This window comes from Scomber japonicus, chromosome 11, assembly GCF_027409825.1.
Source record: "Scomber japonicus isolate fScoJap1 chromosome 11, fScoJap1.pri, whole genome shotgun sequence".
In the NCBI taxonomy this organism is placed as follows: Eukaryota; Metazoa; Chordata; class Actinopteri; order Scombriformes; family Scombridae; genus Scomber; species Scomber japonicus.
Genome location: NC_070588.1, coordinates 32,371,425 through 32,386,453, shown reverse-complemented (window position 1 = coordinate 32,386,453; position 15,029 = coordinate 32,371,425). Strand labels below are relative to the sequence as shown.

The 15,029-nt window shown below is 38.1% G+C and overlaps 1 protein-coding gene across 1 annotated transcript in view; it reads left to right on the top strand.

The window, feature by feature from the left end:
- The window catches only part of LOC128367707 (serine/threonine-protein kinase Nek5-like), a 47,581-nt gene that overhangs the window by 24,098 nt on the left and 8,454 nt on the right, over window positions 1-15,029 (top strand). The window contains exons 10-19 of the mRNA XM_053328318.1: window positions 349-435; window positions 1,568-1,646; window positions 4,848-4,960; window positions 6,590-6,660; window positions 6,745-6,933; window positions 8,323-8,401; window positions 10,131-10,244; window positions 10,465-10,542; window positions 10,832-10,933; window positions 11,810-11,890. Of these exons, the coding sequence (XP_053184293.1) occupies window positions 349-435; window positions 1,568-1,646; window positions 4,848-4,960; window positions 6,590-6,660; window positions 6,745-6,933; window positions 8,323-8,401; window positions 10,131-10,244; window positions 10,465-10,542; window positions 10,832-10,933; window positions 11,810-11,890 (993 nt within the window). The remainder of the gene's footprint in view (window positions 1-348; window positions 436-1,567; window positions 1,647-4,847; window positions 4,961-6,589; window positions 6,661-6,744; window positions 6,934-8,322; window positions 8,402-10,130; window positions 10,245-10,464; window positions 10,543-10,831; window positions 10,934-11,809; window positions 11,891-15,029) is intronic.

Below are 15,029 nucleotides of genomic sequence, written 5' to 3'. Positions count from 1 at the left end.
TCAGAATATCAGGAAACAGTTTGAGCAGCTGTACAGGATATACGCCTGAACAGCACACCAGGAAGCTCCTATTGTCTACTGCCACACATTTGGCATTGTTGGAAATATTCTTATTGTGTACTTATTGTGATATAACATAAACATAGTGACTGAGTGTTGTTTTACACTTTCTTAGCATCACTCTCATATATGAAGCTCTGTGGTTTTCTAAAATTGTACTGGTTGTGAATCTAATAGTGCTTGTTGTTTATCTGAACTCACAAACTAGTTGTATTAATAAAACATATAGGTGTGTTTGTTGTTTCAGAGCATCAGTACTGGACCATACACTCATACATTTTATTTCAGGTCAGCCCCCGGGACCGGCCCTCTGTCAGCTCCATCCTCAGCCGGCCCTTCCTGGAGAAGCATATCAGCAAACACCTGGACCTGCAGGTAATAAATGTGACTGGCTGTCTGGTAAATGCTCATCTCAGTGAATTTATATAGATATAGATAGCAGACTAACTGGTGGAGGCTACTATGAGGCTCATCAATCACCGAATCTGTAAACATCAGACTACACAGTTCTAAGATGAACCTTAATGAACAAATGGAAGATAATGAGTGTGTGATATACTGTTTCAACTCAACCAGTAAGCAGTGTGTGTCTCTTGTACTTTTATCTTTGTGGGGACAAATTGAGGTTCAGACTTGGGGAATGAGGGACATTTTTGGAAAATAAGGACATTTAGTTCTCATTTCAAAGGGTTGTTTGAAGTTTAATAGTTGGTTTTAGGGTTGAAGTTTAAATTAGGTTTATATGATAACAAGGTTTTGCATACAGCCAAGACACCACAAATTATTACACACCACGTCCAGAATGTACTTAGTGCGTATGATTTTGAGCATAAAGAATAACAGTTCTTCAGAGCCCCTCCACTTAAAATGTGTTTTTCTTGTTTCCTAAGTTAAATGTTGTACCGGTGTAGAACAAGCATCACTGTGCAGAATGAAGGAGGAAAGCTTCTCTTTGCTCATTGAAAATCTAAGTTTAGGGATTACTACGAGCATCATAACTAATTTGGAGCCAATCCTGGTCCAGCAGTTAAACTTGTGAAAACTATATTTGCATATTTATAGATTCTGTTAAATCTTTAGTGAAGGAGAGAGAGTATATTTGATTGTTAGGATTTTATATATAATTTGTTTTTGTTGAGTGTTTCTACATCTTAAACATGTCTGTATGCTATTTTAAAATTTTTAATCTGATTTAAATAGTTTCATGTCTACAAAATAAACAAGACCCTAATAAAGCATATATAACTGATTCTGCTAAACATAAGTTATTTCCCAGGCATTCAAGATAAACATTCAAATGTTTGATTATCTGTATAGCAGAATATTTCAGGCTTTTGTCATAATGAATATGAATGAAATATTCTGCCAAGTCACAGCTCACACAGTCAGTTTTGTTGTGAAACTAAAAATAGAGACAAGACAATGCCGGGTTTAGGTGATGATCTTCACAAGTGTAGATGTATAAACATGTGTACGTGTGTGTTTGGTTTCCTGTGTGTGTGTGCAGGTGATGCAGGAAGAGTTCAGTCACACAGTGTTACATGGAAACAGAGCTCCATCCTCACAGGCCTGTAAAACCAGAGCAGGTAACACTGCACATACACAACATATACTGTACAACACACATGTTACACACAACATATACAACACACATGTAACACACATCATATACAACACACATGTAACACACAACATATACAACACACATGTAACACACAACATATACAACACACAGCATATACAACACACATGTAACACAACATATACAACACACATGTAACACACAACATATACAACACACAGCATATACAACACACATGTAACACAACATATACAACACACATGTAACACACATCATATACAACACACATGTAACACACAACATATACAACACACAGCATATACAACACACATGTAACACAACATATACAACACACATGTAACACACATCATATACAACACACATGTAACACACAACATATACAACACACAGCATATACAACACACATCATATACAACACACATGTACCACAACATATACAACACACATGTAACACACATCATATACAACACACATGTAACACACATCATGTATCACACATCACACATACACAACATATACAACACACATGTAACACACACCATATACAACACACATGTAACACACATCACACATACACAACATATACAACACACACCATATACAACACACATGTAACACACATCATGTATCACACATCACACATACACAACATATACAACACACATGTAACACACACCATATACAACACACATGTAACACACATCACACATACACAACATATACAACACACAACATATACAACACACATGTAACACACAACATATACAACACACATGTAACACACAACATATACAACACACATGTACCACACATCATAAACAACACACATGTAACACACATCACACATACACAACATATACAACACACATGTACCACACATCATAAACAACACACATGTAACACACATCACACATACACAACATATACAACACACAACATATACAACACACATGTAACACACAACATATACAACACACATGTAACACACATCATACACAACACACATGTAACACACAACATATACAACACACATGTAACACACATCATATACAACACACATGTAACACACAACATATACAACACACATGTAACACACAACATATACAACACACATGTAACACACATCATATACAACACACATGTAACACACAACATATACAACACACATGTAACACACATCACACATACACAACATATACAACACACAACATATACAACACACATGTAACACACAAAATATACAACACACATGTAACACACATGTAACACACAACATATACAACACACATGTAACACACAACATATACAACACACAGTGACGTGTGGTAAGGTTCATGTCTGGTGAGGCACTGACTTCATCACAATCAGATTTACAAACATATGAACCCTACAGAGTAGTTTATTCACCATTTGATTGGCAGCAGTTAACAGGTTATGTTTAAAATCTCATATCAGCTTTCTTTACACATACAAACTGTAGCACACAAAAAACACATTTAATATAAAAAACGTAATTTTGCAATGTAATCCTCCATACTGAAAAAAGGCCAGACAAGAAGGAAAAGAAACGGATGACTTGACGACTTGCTCACTGTAGTTGTAGCTTACTGTCACTTATTCTGCAGCTAATGAGTCGTAATAAGAATCACTGGGATGAGGAGCGCCCCCTGCCATGAGGCCGGAGAACTGCGTGCCTCACTTAGTGACTTTTTGCAGCCGTTTTATGCTGCTCATCACACGAAACACGCTACAAACACTGGACATTATATCATCAGCTAAACTATGGAAATATAGTTCATATAGTAAAAGTGTTTGAACATGTTAATTGCGACATACAGAGAGACAGCTGTACAGCTGTACTGTCTCACTGCATAGCATGCCAGCGCAGTAAGCCGAGTCATTGCGCAATCCATGGTGAGGCTCGTCTCGCTACTGCCTCACTGCGCGTCTCTTTTCAGTGTTTGATCAGTACATGTGAAAATTCAGCGATTTTGAATTAAAAATAATCTGAAACTAGTAAAGTTAGATAGAAAATAACGTTATAGTGCAAATCACTGGACAAATATAACCACTTATTATTTTTTTCATTTTCATTTTTAAGTCTTTTTCCATGATAACATGCCTCCCCTGACCGCACGTCACTGACAACACACATGTAACACAACTTATACAACACACATGTAACACACAACATATACAACACACATGTAACACACATCATACACAACACACAACATATACAACACACATGTAACACACAACATATACATCACACATGTAACACACAACATATACAACACACATGTAACACACAACATATACATCACACATGTAACACACAACATATACAACACACATGTAACACACAACATATACAACACACATGTAACACACAACATATACAACACACATGTAACACACAACATATACAACACACATGTAACACACATCATACACAACACACATCATATACAACACACATGTAACACACAACATATACATCACACATGTAACACACAACATATACAACACACATGTAACACACATCATACACAACACACATGTAACACACATCATACACAACACACATCATATACAACACACATGTAACACACAACATATATAAACACATATGTAACACACATCATATACAACACACATGTAACACACATCACACATACACAAAATATACAACACACATGTAACACACATCACACAGACCTAACACCTGTGAAAGGAGCTTTGTGGCTTCAGGTCATTGTGGATTGTGGCGCCTCTCGGTGGTGATGTTGTGTACAGCACACTCAACTCTGCCTTCTAGCATATGGAGACGAGCTGTGTCCTGATTGGGTTGATTGTAACTGCGTCATGTCTTGGCAGCCATTGTGTTTTGGTAACATCAGAACACAAAGTTAATGTTGCTGTCTTAAATCATTGAGTGTCTGTCTCTGCTTCACAATGGTTACCTAACATCTTTGTCTCAACTTTCATCTCTGCTCTAGAAGCTCACAATGTCTTTGAACAATAAACCAAAACTACAATCATTCTACTTCTTTTATCTTTCAGCTGTTTTTGGCATTTTACAACACTTCTTTTAGTCGCAAGTAACAAGAAGACATGAGCAAGACTTCATGCCACCTATGAGTATGCATATTATTGACCATGTCCACTTGTTATTATCCAGAGAAGATACAGAAGTCCAGAGCTGCAGACAGACCCAGGCCCGCTGTGAAGAGACTGCCTGCTAAACCACACTGGAGAGTCCCACTCAGAGTCTACACTCCTATCCCCTACAAAGTAATAATCATAGTAATAATAACACACTTCAGAATGTTAAACAGAGAGAAGGATGTAAATAAAATACATTTAGTTTAGGCCACTTTACAGAAGTACCACAAGCTCCAAACTCCACTTACACTGCAAAGCATGTTAGTTTGTACTTCCAATGTTCATGGGAATTACTCAAAAAAAAGCTTCAAAAAAGTTGAAGCATTGAATGAGGGTTTATTTAAAGGAACATTCTTATCCATAAGTTACATCTCAGCCCAATTCATTACCAACATATTTAGATATATCAATAGATAGATATCAATCAATCAATCAATCAATCAATCTTTATTTGTATAGCGCCAAATCACAACAGAGTTATCTCAAGGCACTTTACACATAGAGCAGGTTCTAAACCGAACTCTTCAGGTTTTAACTTTAAAGAGACCCAACATTCCCACATGAGACACAGTGGCGAGAAAAAACTCCCTTTTAACAGGAAGTAACCTCAGAACCAGACTCAGAGTGGGAGAACATCTGCCTCGACCGGTTGGGGTTGAGAGGAGAGAAAGGAAGGATAGAGGAGAGAAAGGAAGGATAGAGGAGAGAAACACAATGAAAATCAACAATGAAGCTAGAAGGTCCAGGACTGGAATCTGTCATCCGGACGTCTACAGGCCCAGATTACCTGTGAGACCAGAAAGCACAGACAACTCCGGGGAAGAAGTTTAGGTTATTGATGCATTAATAGAACATGAATGTTAATGGATATAGATGGATGGATAGAGAGAGAGAGAGGGAGGAGGAGAGAGCAGCTCAGTGCATCATGGGAGTCCTCCGGCAGTCTAAGTCTATAGCAGCATAAGCTAAGAGCTCAAAGAGCCCTAACTATAAGCTTTATCAAAAAGGAAAGTTTTAAGCCTACTCTTAAACGTAGAGAGGGTGTCTGCCCCCCGGACCAAATCTGGAAGATGGTTCCACAGGAGAGGAGCCTGATAGCTGAAGGCTCTGCCTCCCATTCTACTTTTAGAGATACTAGGAATAACATTTTATGACATGGTAAAAAGATCTTTCTAGCATCACTAGTAAGTCTTGCAGCACCATCATTTCTCATAAATAATCCAAATATAGCAAATATAAACAAACCCCGAGCTTAGTCCACTATTCAAAATATACAGAATACGTGTGTGTGTGCGTGTGTGTGTGTGTGTGTGTGTGTATTCTGTACCAAATACAATACATATTTGCAGAGAACATAGCTTCATCTTTTCTCATAAAACTGTATGAGGTCATCTGTTGTATAATTTGGGGGCAACAGCTGCAACTATTTCCCTTTTGATTTAAGTCAAGTCAGAGGAGCAGCAAAGAGGCTGAAGAGTTCTTTTTTTAGTTTATTATTTGTGGAACATTAGTGAGCAAGAAGATAGAAGAAGATAACACAGAAGTGACAGTTTGGAAATCAGGGCTGGTTAGATATATGTGTGGATGTGAGTATGTACAGTATGTTGATGTAAGAGGGTAGACTTAGAAATCTACAGATTCATGCAACTGCCTCTCTATATTTTTTACTTCTATTTCTTCTTCATTTCATTCACTTTCATTCACTACATTTAATTTGTATCTTCTTTTCTTTACTTACTGTGTGACTGCTTATCACAGCCCCTCCATAACAGAGCAGGACCCGTGTGTCACACTGCAGCTGGAGAGGTTGCTGGCCAGCAGAACCCAAGGTGAGTGAAAATCTATTCAGACATGAAAGCTCTCAGTGAGGATTGTTTATCAGTTTTAATCTGGACCTTGTATCACTGATGCAGGTTTGGCCAGCAGCCATTGAACCACTACCAGCACTATCATGCCCAGCTGGATGCCTTTCAGAGGAGAAACAAGGAGGATGTCCTTCCTCCTCCTGCTCTTCCTCTTCCTCCTCCTCCTCATCCTCCTCAGGAGAGAGAGAAGCAGCAATGTAAAGAGCACACTGTTCCTCCTGTGGAACCGTACCAGCTGTGAGTGACAAAACACCAGAATGCCAACCATGACTCATTACCCATCAACCACCACCTGCAGCTACACCTAGAAGCTAACCTCACCATAGCTTCACATTCATTTAAAAGGAATAGTTCAGCATTTTGGGAAATAGACTTATTTGTTTTCTTGCAGAGAGTTAGATGAGAAGATTGATATCACTCTCATATGTGGACAGTAAACATTAAGCCAAAACTTTACACATAATTGATCATCTGTTACATTCAAGCTTTGCCAAAAAAAGTTCACACAATGCTAATCAGGCCAGCCCCCTGCTAACCTGAATGGGAAGTAAGTAGAACAATATCTGCTCTGCATCAGCTCTGTCTCTATACATATCACCACATTTACATAAATATATGGGTCAGTGACAATTAAGTGTTGGCAAAATGAGCAATTCATAAATCAGTTAAAATTAGTTTTAAAAGCCGCATCAGGTTTGTTAAAATGTACATTTAGTATTTTTGTTGGTTTTATATCATTTGAAATGACATTTGTATTTTTTAACCAAAAGTAAGACTGAATGCTCCTAAAATGGTGTAACCTCAAAAGAAAATAATGAATATTCCACATTTCATCCACCTACAGTGTATTTAAGTGTAGTATTTCTACATTGAAATGTATAAGCATTTTGTCAATTATGAGAAAGACATATCCTAAAAACAACTGTTTCTAAATATGTTTCAACAAATTAAAATTTAAAGTAAAATGTGTTACAAACCACAGTGTTGCGTTGCTAAAAGTGGATTATATTTATTCCACATTTCAGTTCAGATTTATTTTCCTGTATATAATCAGATTTTTATGAAAAAATACTGCTAACACCTACTGGACTCTTGGTTGCATCACGTCATTGATCCATAAATATATATGAACACATACGTTTCTTTTTAGTTTACAAGCCTACATAACAGTTTGGATTTTTGTTAAAGCTACATTACAGACTGAATAACATTTTACTGCATCGCTCTGTCACTCAGGTTATTTTTGTGAGGAAAAAAGCATTAGTGGAGCTTTGAGTTGAGATGATTTTGTCACAGTACAGTCAGGTAGGTGAGCTGAAGCTGAGCTGCTGCTGTTGCTGCAGAGAGAGAATCAACAGGCTACTCTCTCTACTCTACCTCGTTGAAGATTAAAAAAAATATTGAATGGATTGAAATAAATAAGAATCAGAATAAGAATAAATAAATAACAACTCTTAGTTCCAGCCTTTGCCGTCTATGAAGGAATTATATTTCCTGTGGTCCAGCCTGTGATTCTACCTGCTCACCTGTTCTCTCTCTCTCTCTCTCTGTGTGTGTGTGTGTGTGTGTGTGTGTGTGTGTGTGTGTGTGTGTGTGTGTGTGTGTGTGTGTGTGTGTGTGTGGCAGTGTGTCTGCAGCTTGTAATCAGTATCAGCAGAGGAGACAGGAGGCCAACCTGTACAAGCTGAGAGCAGAGAAACAGCTGGTAAGATGAAGCTCAGCAGTGTCAGCTCCATCAGCAGACTGTGAAGCTGACACTGCTGCTCAAGACTTCCTGACTGACTGCACAACACACTCTGTTTTGTTATTCAAAATATCTGCTTCATGATTTAGAATCATTTAGATACATCCAGCTTTAGGAGAACAGGTTGTTGAGGATTGAGGAATTGTAACACTCATATTTCATAAAACATCTTACAGATGTGTTTTTAGAGAAGCAAGTACTCTGGATTTAGAAAGAAGACAACACATAAGGCAAGGCAAGGCAGTTTTATTTATATGTTTTATGCTTTACATAAAACAGAAAAACATGTAATTTGAGAAACTTAAAACATACAATTAACCCCCCCCCCTCCTCCCCATAATAAAAACAAAGTACAGAAAAATAGAAAGACATAAATAAAATGATTGCAGCATAAAATAATAAATTAGCTTTAAAATCATTAAAAGGACATAGAGTGCAAATGAAAGATTAAAATGTAAAGTGCTTTAAAAGAACTCAATCATACGCACAGGAGAAGAGAAATGTTTTTAACCTGGATTTAAAAGTGTTCACTGCTGGGCCTGATTTCAGTTCTGCTGCTAGTTTGTTCCAGTTGTGTGCAGCATAACAGCTAAAAGCTGCTTCACCATGTTTAGTTTGAACTCTGGGCTCAACTATCTGACCTGAATCAGTAGATCTCAGAGCTCTGGGCTCAACTATCTGACCTGAGTCAGTAGATCTCAGAGCTCTACTGGGTTTATATTCTACTAACATGTCATTCATGTATTCTGGACCTAAACCATTCAGTGATTTGTAGACCAGTAGCAGAACTTTAAAATCTATTCTATAGCTGACTGGGAGCCAGTGTAAAGACTTTAGAACTGACTGGGAGCCAGTGTAAAGACTTTAGAACTGACTGGGAGCCAGTGTAAAGACTTTAGAACTGACTGGGAGCCAGTGTAAAGACTTTAGAACTGACTGGGAGCCAGTGTAAAGACTTTAGAACTGACTGGGAGCCAGTGTAAAGACTTTAGAACTGACTGGGAGCCAGTGTAAAGACTTTAGAACTGACTGGGAGCCAGTGTAAAGACTTTAGAACTGGAGTAATGTGCTCTGATCTCTTTGTTCTGGTTCAAACTGGAGCTGCAGCGTTCTGAATGAGCCGCAGCTGTTTAATGCTTTTTTGTGGGAGTCCAGTCAGAAGACCATTACAGTAGTCGAGTCTACTTGAGATGAAAGCATGAATCAACTTCTCCTGGTCTGTTTGAGACATAAAACCCTTCACTCTGGATATGTTCTTAAGCTGATAGAAGGCTGTTTTGGTGATTGATTTGATGTGACTGCTGAAAGTCAAATCACATAAGACATTTTGCTCTTGTTGTATCAGCAGGGTTTTTAATCCAGGTCAGACTACGCTGCAGAACCAGCACCATGCACAACCACAAGATGAGAATAACTTTTTGCCACATTCAGTACAAAAAAACTGGTTTCCCAGCCAAGAGAGGGGGAAGCAAAAATGATTAGAAAACAGTAGCATTAAAAAATCCAAAGTGTGTGTAGAATTTAAAATGTTGATGTCCCCCAGTTAGTATCCAAAAAGACACCTAGGCATGGAAGAAACAAAAACAAAAGCACTATTTTATGGCCAGTCTAGGATTATAGGAAAGCGTTAACCTGGTGGTTGTCATTCCACAGCCACTCTAACCTTTGACCTTTCCTCCCTGACTGCCAGGGTCTGCGTCCATGTACAGCTGAACGCAACAGGAAGTTGGGTGGTCAGGAGCAGGATGTGAGGCGACCTGAACACCAACACACACCTCAGGACAGGAGGTGGGAGGGACAGCAGGTAGGAGAAACACAACTCTATTGAAGGGAAAGGATTAAAGACCAGAATTGTTATGTATCATATTTAGTAAGCACCCCTTTAATATGTCAGGCTCATGATGGACAGTCAATCAGTCAATCAATCAATCTTTATCTGTATAGTGGCATATCACAACAAGTGTGTGTGTGTGTGTGTGTGTGTGTGTGTGTGTGTGTGTGTGTGTGCATGCGTGCATGAACAGGAGTATCTGCGTCAGTTGGATGTCATCAGACAACAGTATCACCAGGAGATGAGACAGATGAGGCAGAGAGAACCAGAGGTACGCACACAAGCTTTCATGTCCACTTATCAATACAATGACAAAATAATCAACATAGTTATGACAATACCAACAAAATACACCACATGGCCTGTCTCATTTCATTGAATTTAGACATCACCACACCCTTTGCAGACCTCAACATTCAACAGTTCATTCATTGCTTGTCTTGCTTATTAGTGTGATTGAGTATGATCCTAAATGCCAGATGATTTTTATACCATACTGTTACATGATTCTTCAAAAATGTTTAATTAGTCATTCTGAATACATTCATATATTTCTTCAGCCAAACATACAACACAGACTTGGAACGTTTGTAGTGAAGAAACCCAAAGACTCAGAAGATCCTGCAGATAGTGAAGAGCAACAGAAAGCCCTACCTGCTCAGGTAAACACTTCACTCACACTCATTCTGACTTTAATAATATGTGTACTCATTAGACTCAGTCACACATGTTGATATGCAGTATGTGAATTCCATAACTGATTCTCTAACTGTGTCAAAACTGATTCTCTAAAGGGATTCAAATGATAAACCCTTACATACTGTTCAGGGTCAAATATGACCCATTTTTACATTTTACAGCTGTCAAAACACCTTATACATATTTCTTTTAGCTGGACTTTTCCCTAATGTGATCCACAGTTTACAAAAATGGAAATAAAATGCAATGTTTGATTTTTGTGCAGCTGATACAGTTATATATGCAAATGTACAAATTTGCCCTATGCTCATTAAAAACAATTAAAAACCAGCATTCAAACATGTTGTATTCATCTTATTCTATAAAATATTCTCCTGGACAATAAAATAGTGATTGTAAATGTCTTTTTCCCACGACATTAATCAAACAGAAGGATTAATCAAACATTTATTAATGACTGTGGAGATTAATTATGAGTCAGAATATGAACAGTATGTGAGGATTAATAAGACCAATACTCAGTTCATCATAAGAGGTGTTGTCTGTGTAGCCACATACAGCTTATGTTTCTGCATTGTCATAAAGTATTAAAACACAAAGAGCAATACCATTGCATGTGATGACATATTCCTGCATTTCTCCTACTACTACAACTATTGCAGAGTTGTTCTAGAATATCCATCCATCACCAGGTTGTTTGAATATCTTAAAAATAAGTGTGAGGCTTGATAAAAGGTGTGATCCCATGATCCTGTAACCCCACAGAGCCTCTTGGGGATACAGTATGTGTATCAGTGTAATGTCACAGCCTGTCTCTCTGTGTCTCCCTGGTGCTGCAGGACATTGAAGCAGCTCTGAGGAAGATCAGAGAGGAGAACAGAGAGCACAGGAGAGTGCTGCAGAGAAAACACAAAGACAAGGTGAGATTACATCTACTAAATATGCAGCTCAGTCAGTCATAACAGTAGAGTCTGGTTATATCACTTAGAATTACTAATCTCAGTTTTCTGCCTAACTATTTGAATATTTACCTGAGAACGATATAATGCATTAAAAATAGCATCAAGATGATCTTCCCTCAGTTAATCACCCCACTAACTACGTGAATACAATGACATTACTCTGAATTGATCTTTTTTTTCATTTGCTGTGGCTGTTCCTGCTCTCATCATGACTTTTCCTCTAACTCCAATGTCACAAACTTTCCATTTCCTGCTGGACAATAAGTCACTGTTGTTAGTACATTTCAGTTATATGCTGACTGACATCATTTCTACTGCTGACATCATGTCCTCTTTCTGTGACACTAACACACTATATTTCATATTTTATTAGACTATTCTGCAGGTACATTGAATATCTGTCCCACAATCCATCCAATAGTTTTTTTTTTTTTTTTTTTTAATTTTCTTTTTATTGGTTTATTCAATTTTATAAGTACAAACAGGACATAGCGGAACAACTAAAAAGGAAAAAGGAAAAAGAAAACCCACCCCAAACCAACAGTGAGCGCTGCGTTGTACGTATGCATAAAGTGAATAAGTAAATAAAAATAAATAAATAAGGAGAGACAGGTAAACGAAGAGCACATACACAGAATAAGTTACAGAAAAAACTGGCAGTCCTCATCTTGCATGGACAGACGCTGAGTTAAAGCTTCTTTAAAAAGGAGTCCAATGGTTCCCAGATCCTCCAAAATTTGTCCGATTTGTGATTGAGGTCATGAGTCAACTTCTCGAGAGGAATAAGAGCAGAAATCTGTGATATCCACATGTCAACTGTGGGAACCTGGGGAGTTGACCACCGCAGCAAGATACATTTTTTAGCCAGGAACAAAAGAATTGTCAATAGAGATTTCGTGTCTGTGTCCAAAGAATTGTCTGGAGCATCATGGTTAAGTAAAAAGAAAGAGGGAGTCAACAAAAGCTGTTTACCAATGACCTCCTGGATTACAGAGTGAACCCCCTTCCAGAAAGTCTGGATGTGGTCACATGACCAAAACACATGGATAAATGTACCTTTGTGTGTCTTACATTTAAAACAAAGGTTGGAAGTGTCAGGAAACATTTTCTGGAGGCGAACAGGAGTATAGTAAGTTCTGTGAAAAAATTTGAAGTTCTGTTCATGTATAGAAATTGAAGTACATTTAGGAAAAATCCCACTGCAGATCTTGTCCCAGTTTACAGGAGTAAACGTCACCTCCAAATCACGCTCCCACAACCACTTCAGAGAGTCATATCCAGAAGAATCAGAATAAAGCAATGAAGTATAAAGCTTGGAGATCAGTCCTTTAGGGGACTTTGCCAGAACTATAGTGTTTTCCAGTTCTGACAATCTCATACGTATCCCGCCTGTCTTCAAGAGAGATCCTACAAAGTGGCGAATTTGGAGATACTTATAAAAATCTTTGTGGGGTATATTAAAACCCGCCCTGATTTGCTCAAATGATTTAACCGAGTCAGAATCCAACAGATCTGTAAAATTTGACAAACCCTTAGACATCCAATCCAACAAACCAATACTCCTAATCTGTGCTGGTAAATCTGGATTCAGAGCTAGGGGAGAACAAAGAGAGATGGCAGGAGCAATATTGAGGTATTTCCTTGCATCTCGCCAAGCCAACAATGTGTTATAAATAATTATGTTATTCTTGAGAAGATTTAATTGATCTATATTATTGATAAAAGGAAGGGAGTTAAGCCTTCGGGGATAACAGAATGAGGATTCTAGACCCAACCATAGAGAATCTTTCCTGTTCATAAACCAATTTGACATTGTTTTAAGTTGTGCAGACCAATAATATAATTGTAAATTGGGCAGGGACAAGCCTCCCAGGTCTTTTGGCTTGGTAAGTAAAGAAAACTTAACTCTTGGATGTTTATTATTCCAAATATAGCGAGAGATATGGGAGTTCAGTGACTTAAAAAATGCAGAAGTCAAAAAGCATGGGAGATTTTGAAATAAATAGTTCAATCGAGGGAGAACATTCATTTTTATAGTGTTGATTCTCCCAAGAAGAGAGGTTGGAAGGGAGGTCCATTTTGTCAGATCATTTTTAATCTTTTGAATTAGAGGTGAATAATTAGTTTCAAACAGGTTGTTTAAGTCAGGGGTGACAAAGATGCCTAAATATTTGAAACCCCTCTTAGACACTTGAAAAGGAGATTGAATTGACATATCCTGGGGAACATTAAAGGGCGTAGCGACTGATTTCCCAAGGTTAATCTTATAACCTGATAAGGCGCTGAATGTGGCTATGGTATGTAAAACTGCCGGAATTGATTTCTCAGGTTTATTCAGATATAAAAGGACATCATCGGCAAATAGGGAAATGATGTGGTTTTCTTCACCTACCCTAACTCCAGATATATCAGGATTAGCTCTGATGACCTCAGCCAAAGGTTCAATAAATAATATAAATAATAAAGGTGACAGGGGGCACCCTTGTCTGCAGCCCCTGCGCACTGGGAAGCCATCGGATAGCAGGCCGTTAGTGTTAACTGTGGCTATTGGGTCTGAGTAGAAGGACTTAACAATATCAATGAAGTTAGGGCCCAGACCGAATTTTTCTAATACAGGAAACAAAAAAGACCACTCCACTCGGTCAAAGGCCTTTTCGGCATCGAGGGAGACTATCAGAGCTGGATTTTTATGAGTGTTAAGATACTGAACAACATTAAGAGCACGACGCACATTGTCTGTACCATATCTTGATTTAACGAATCCTGCCTGGTCTGGGTTTATTATTTTCGGAAGGATGGTTTCCAATCTACGAGCCAGTACTTTTGCAATAATTTTGTAGTCCACGTTGAGGAGACTAATAGGTCTAAATGATGAACAATTCAATGGGTTTTTATCTTTTTTTAAAAGTAGACTAATAGAGGCATATCTCCAAGAAGAGGGGATGCCCTCTTTTAAAATACCATTGATGGCCGGCATAAAGATTGGATGGATCTCTGCCCAGAATTTCTTAAAAAATTCCAATGGAAACCCGTCTGGGCCCGGACACTTCCCATTAGGCATAGACTGGATTGCAGCCCAGACCTCCTCCGGCGTGAA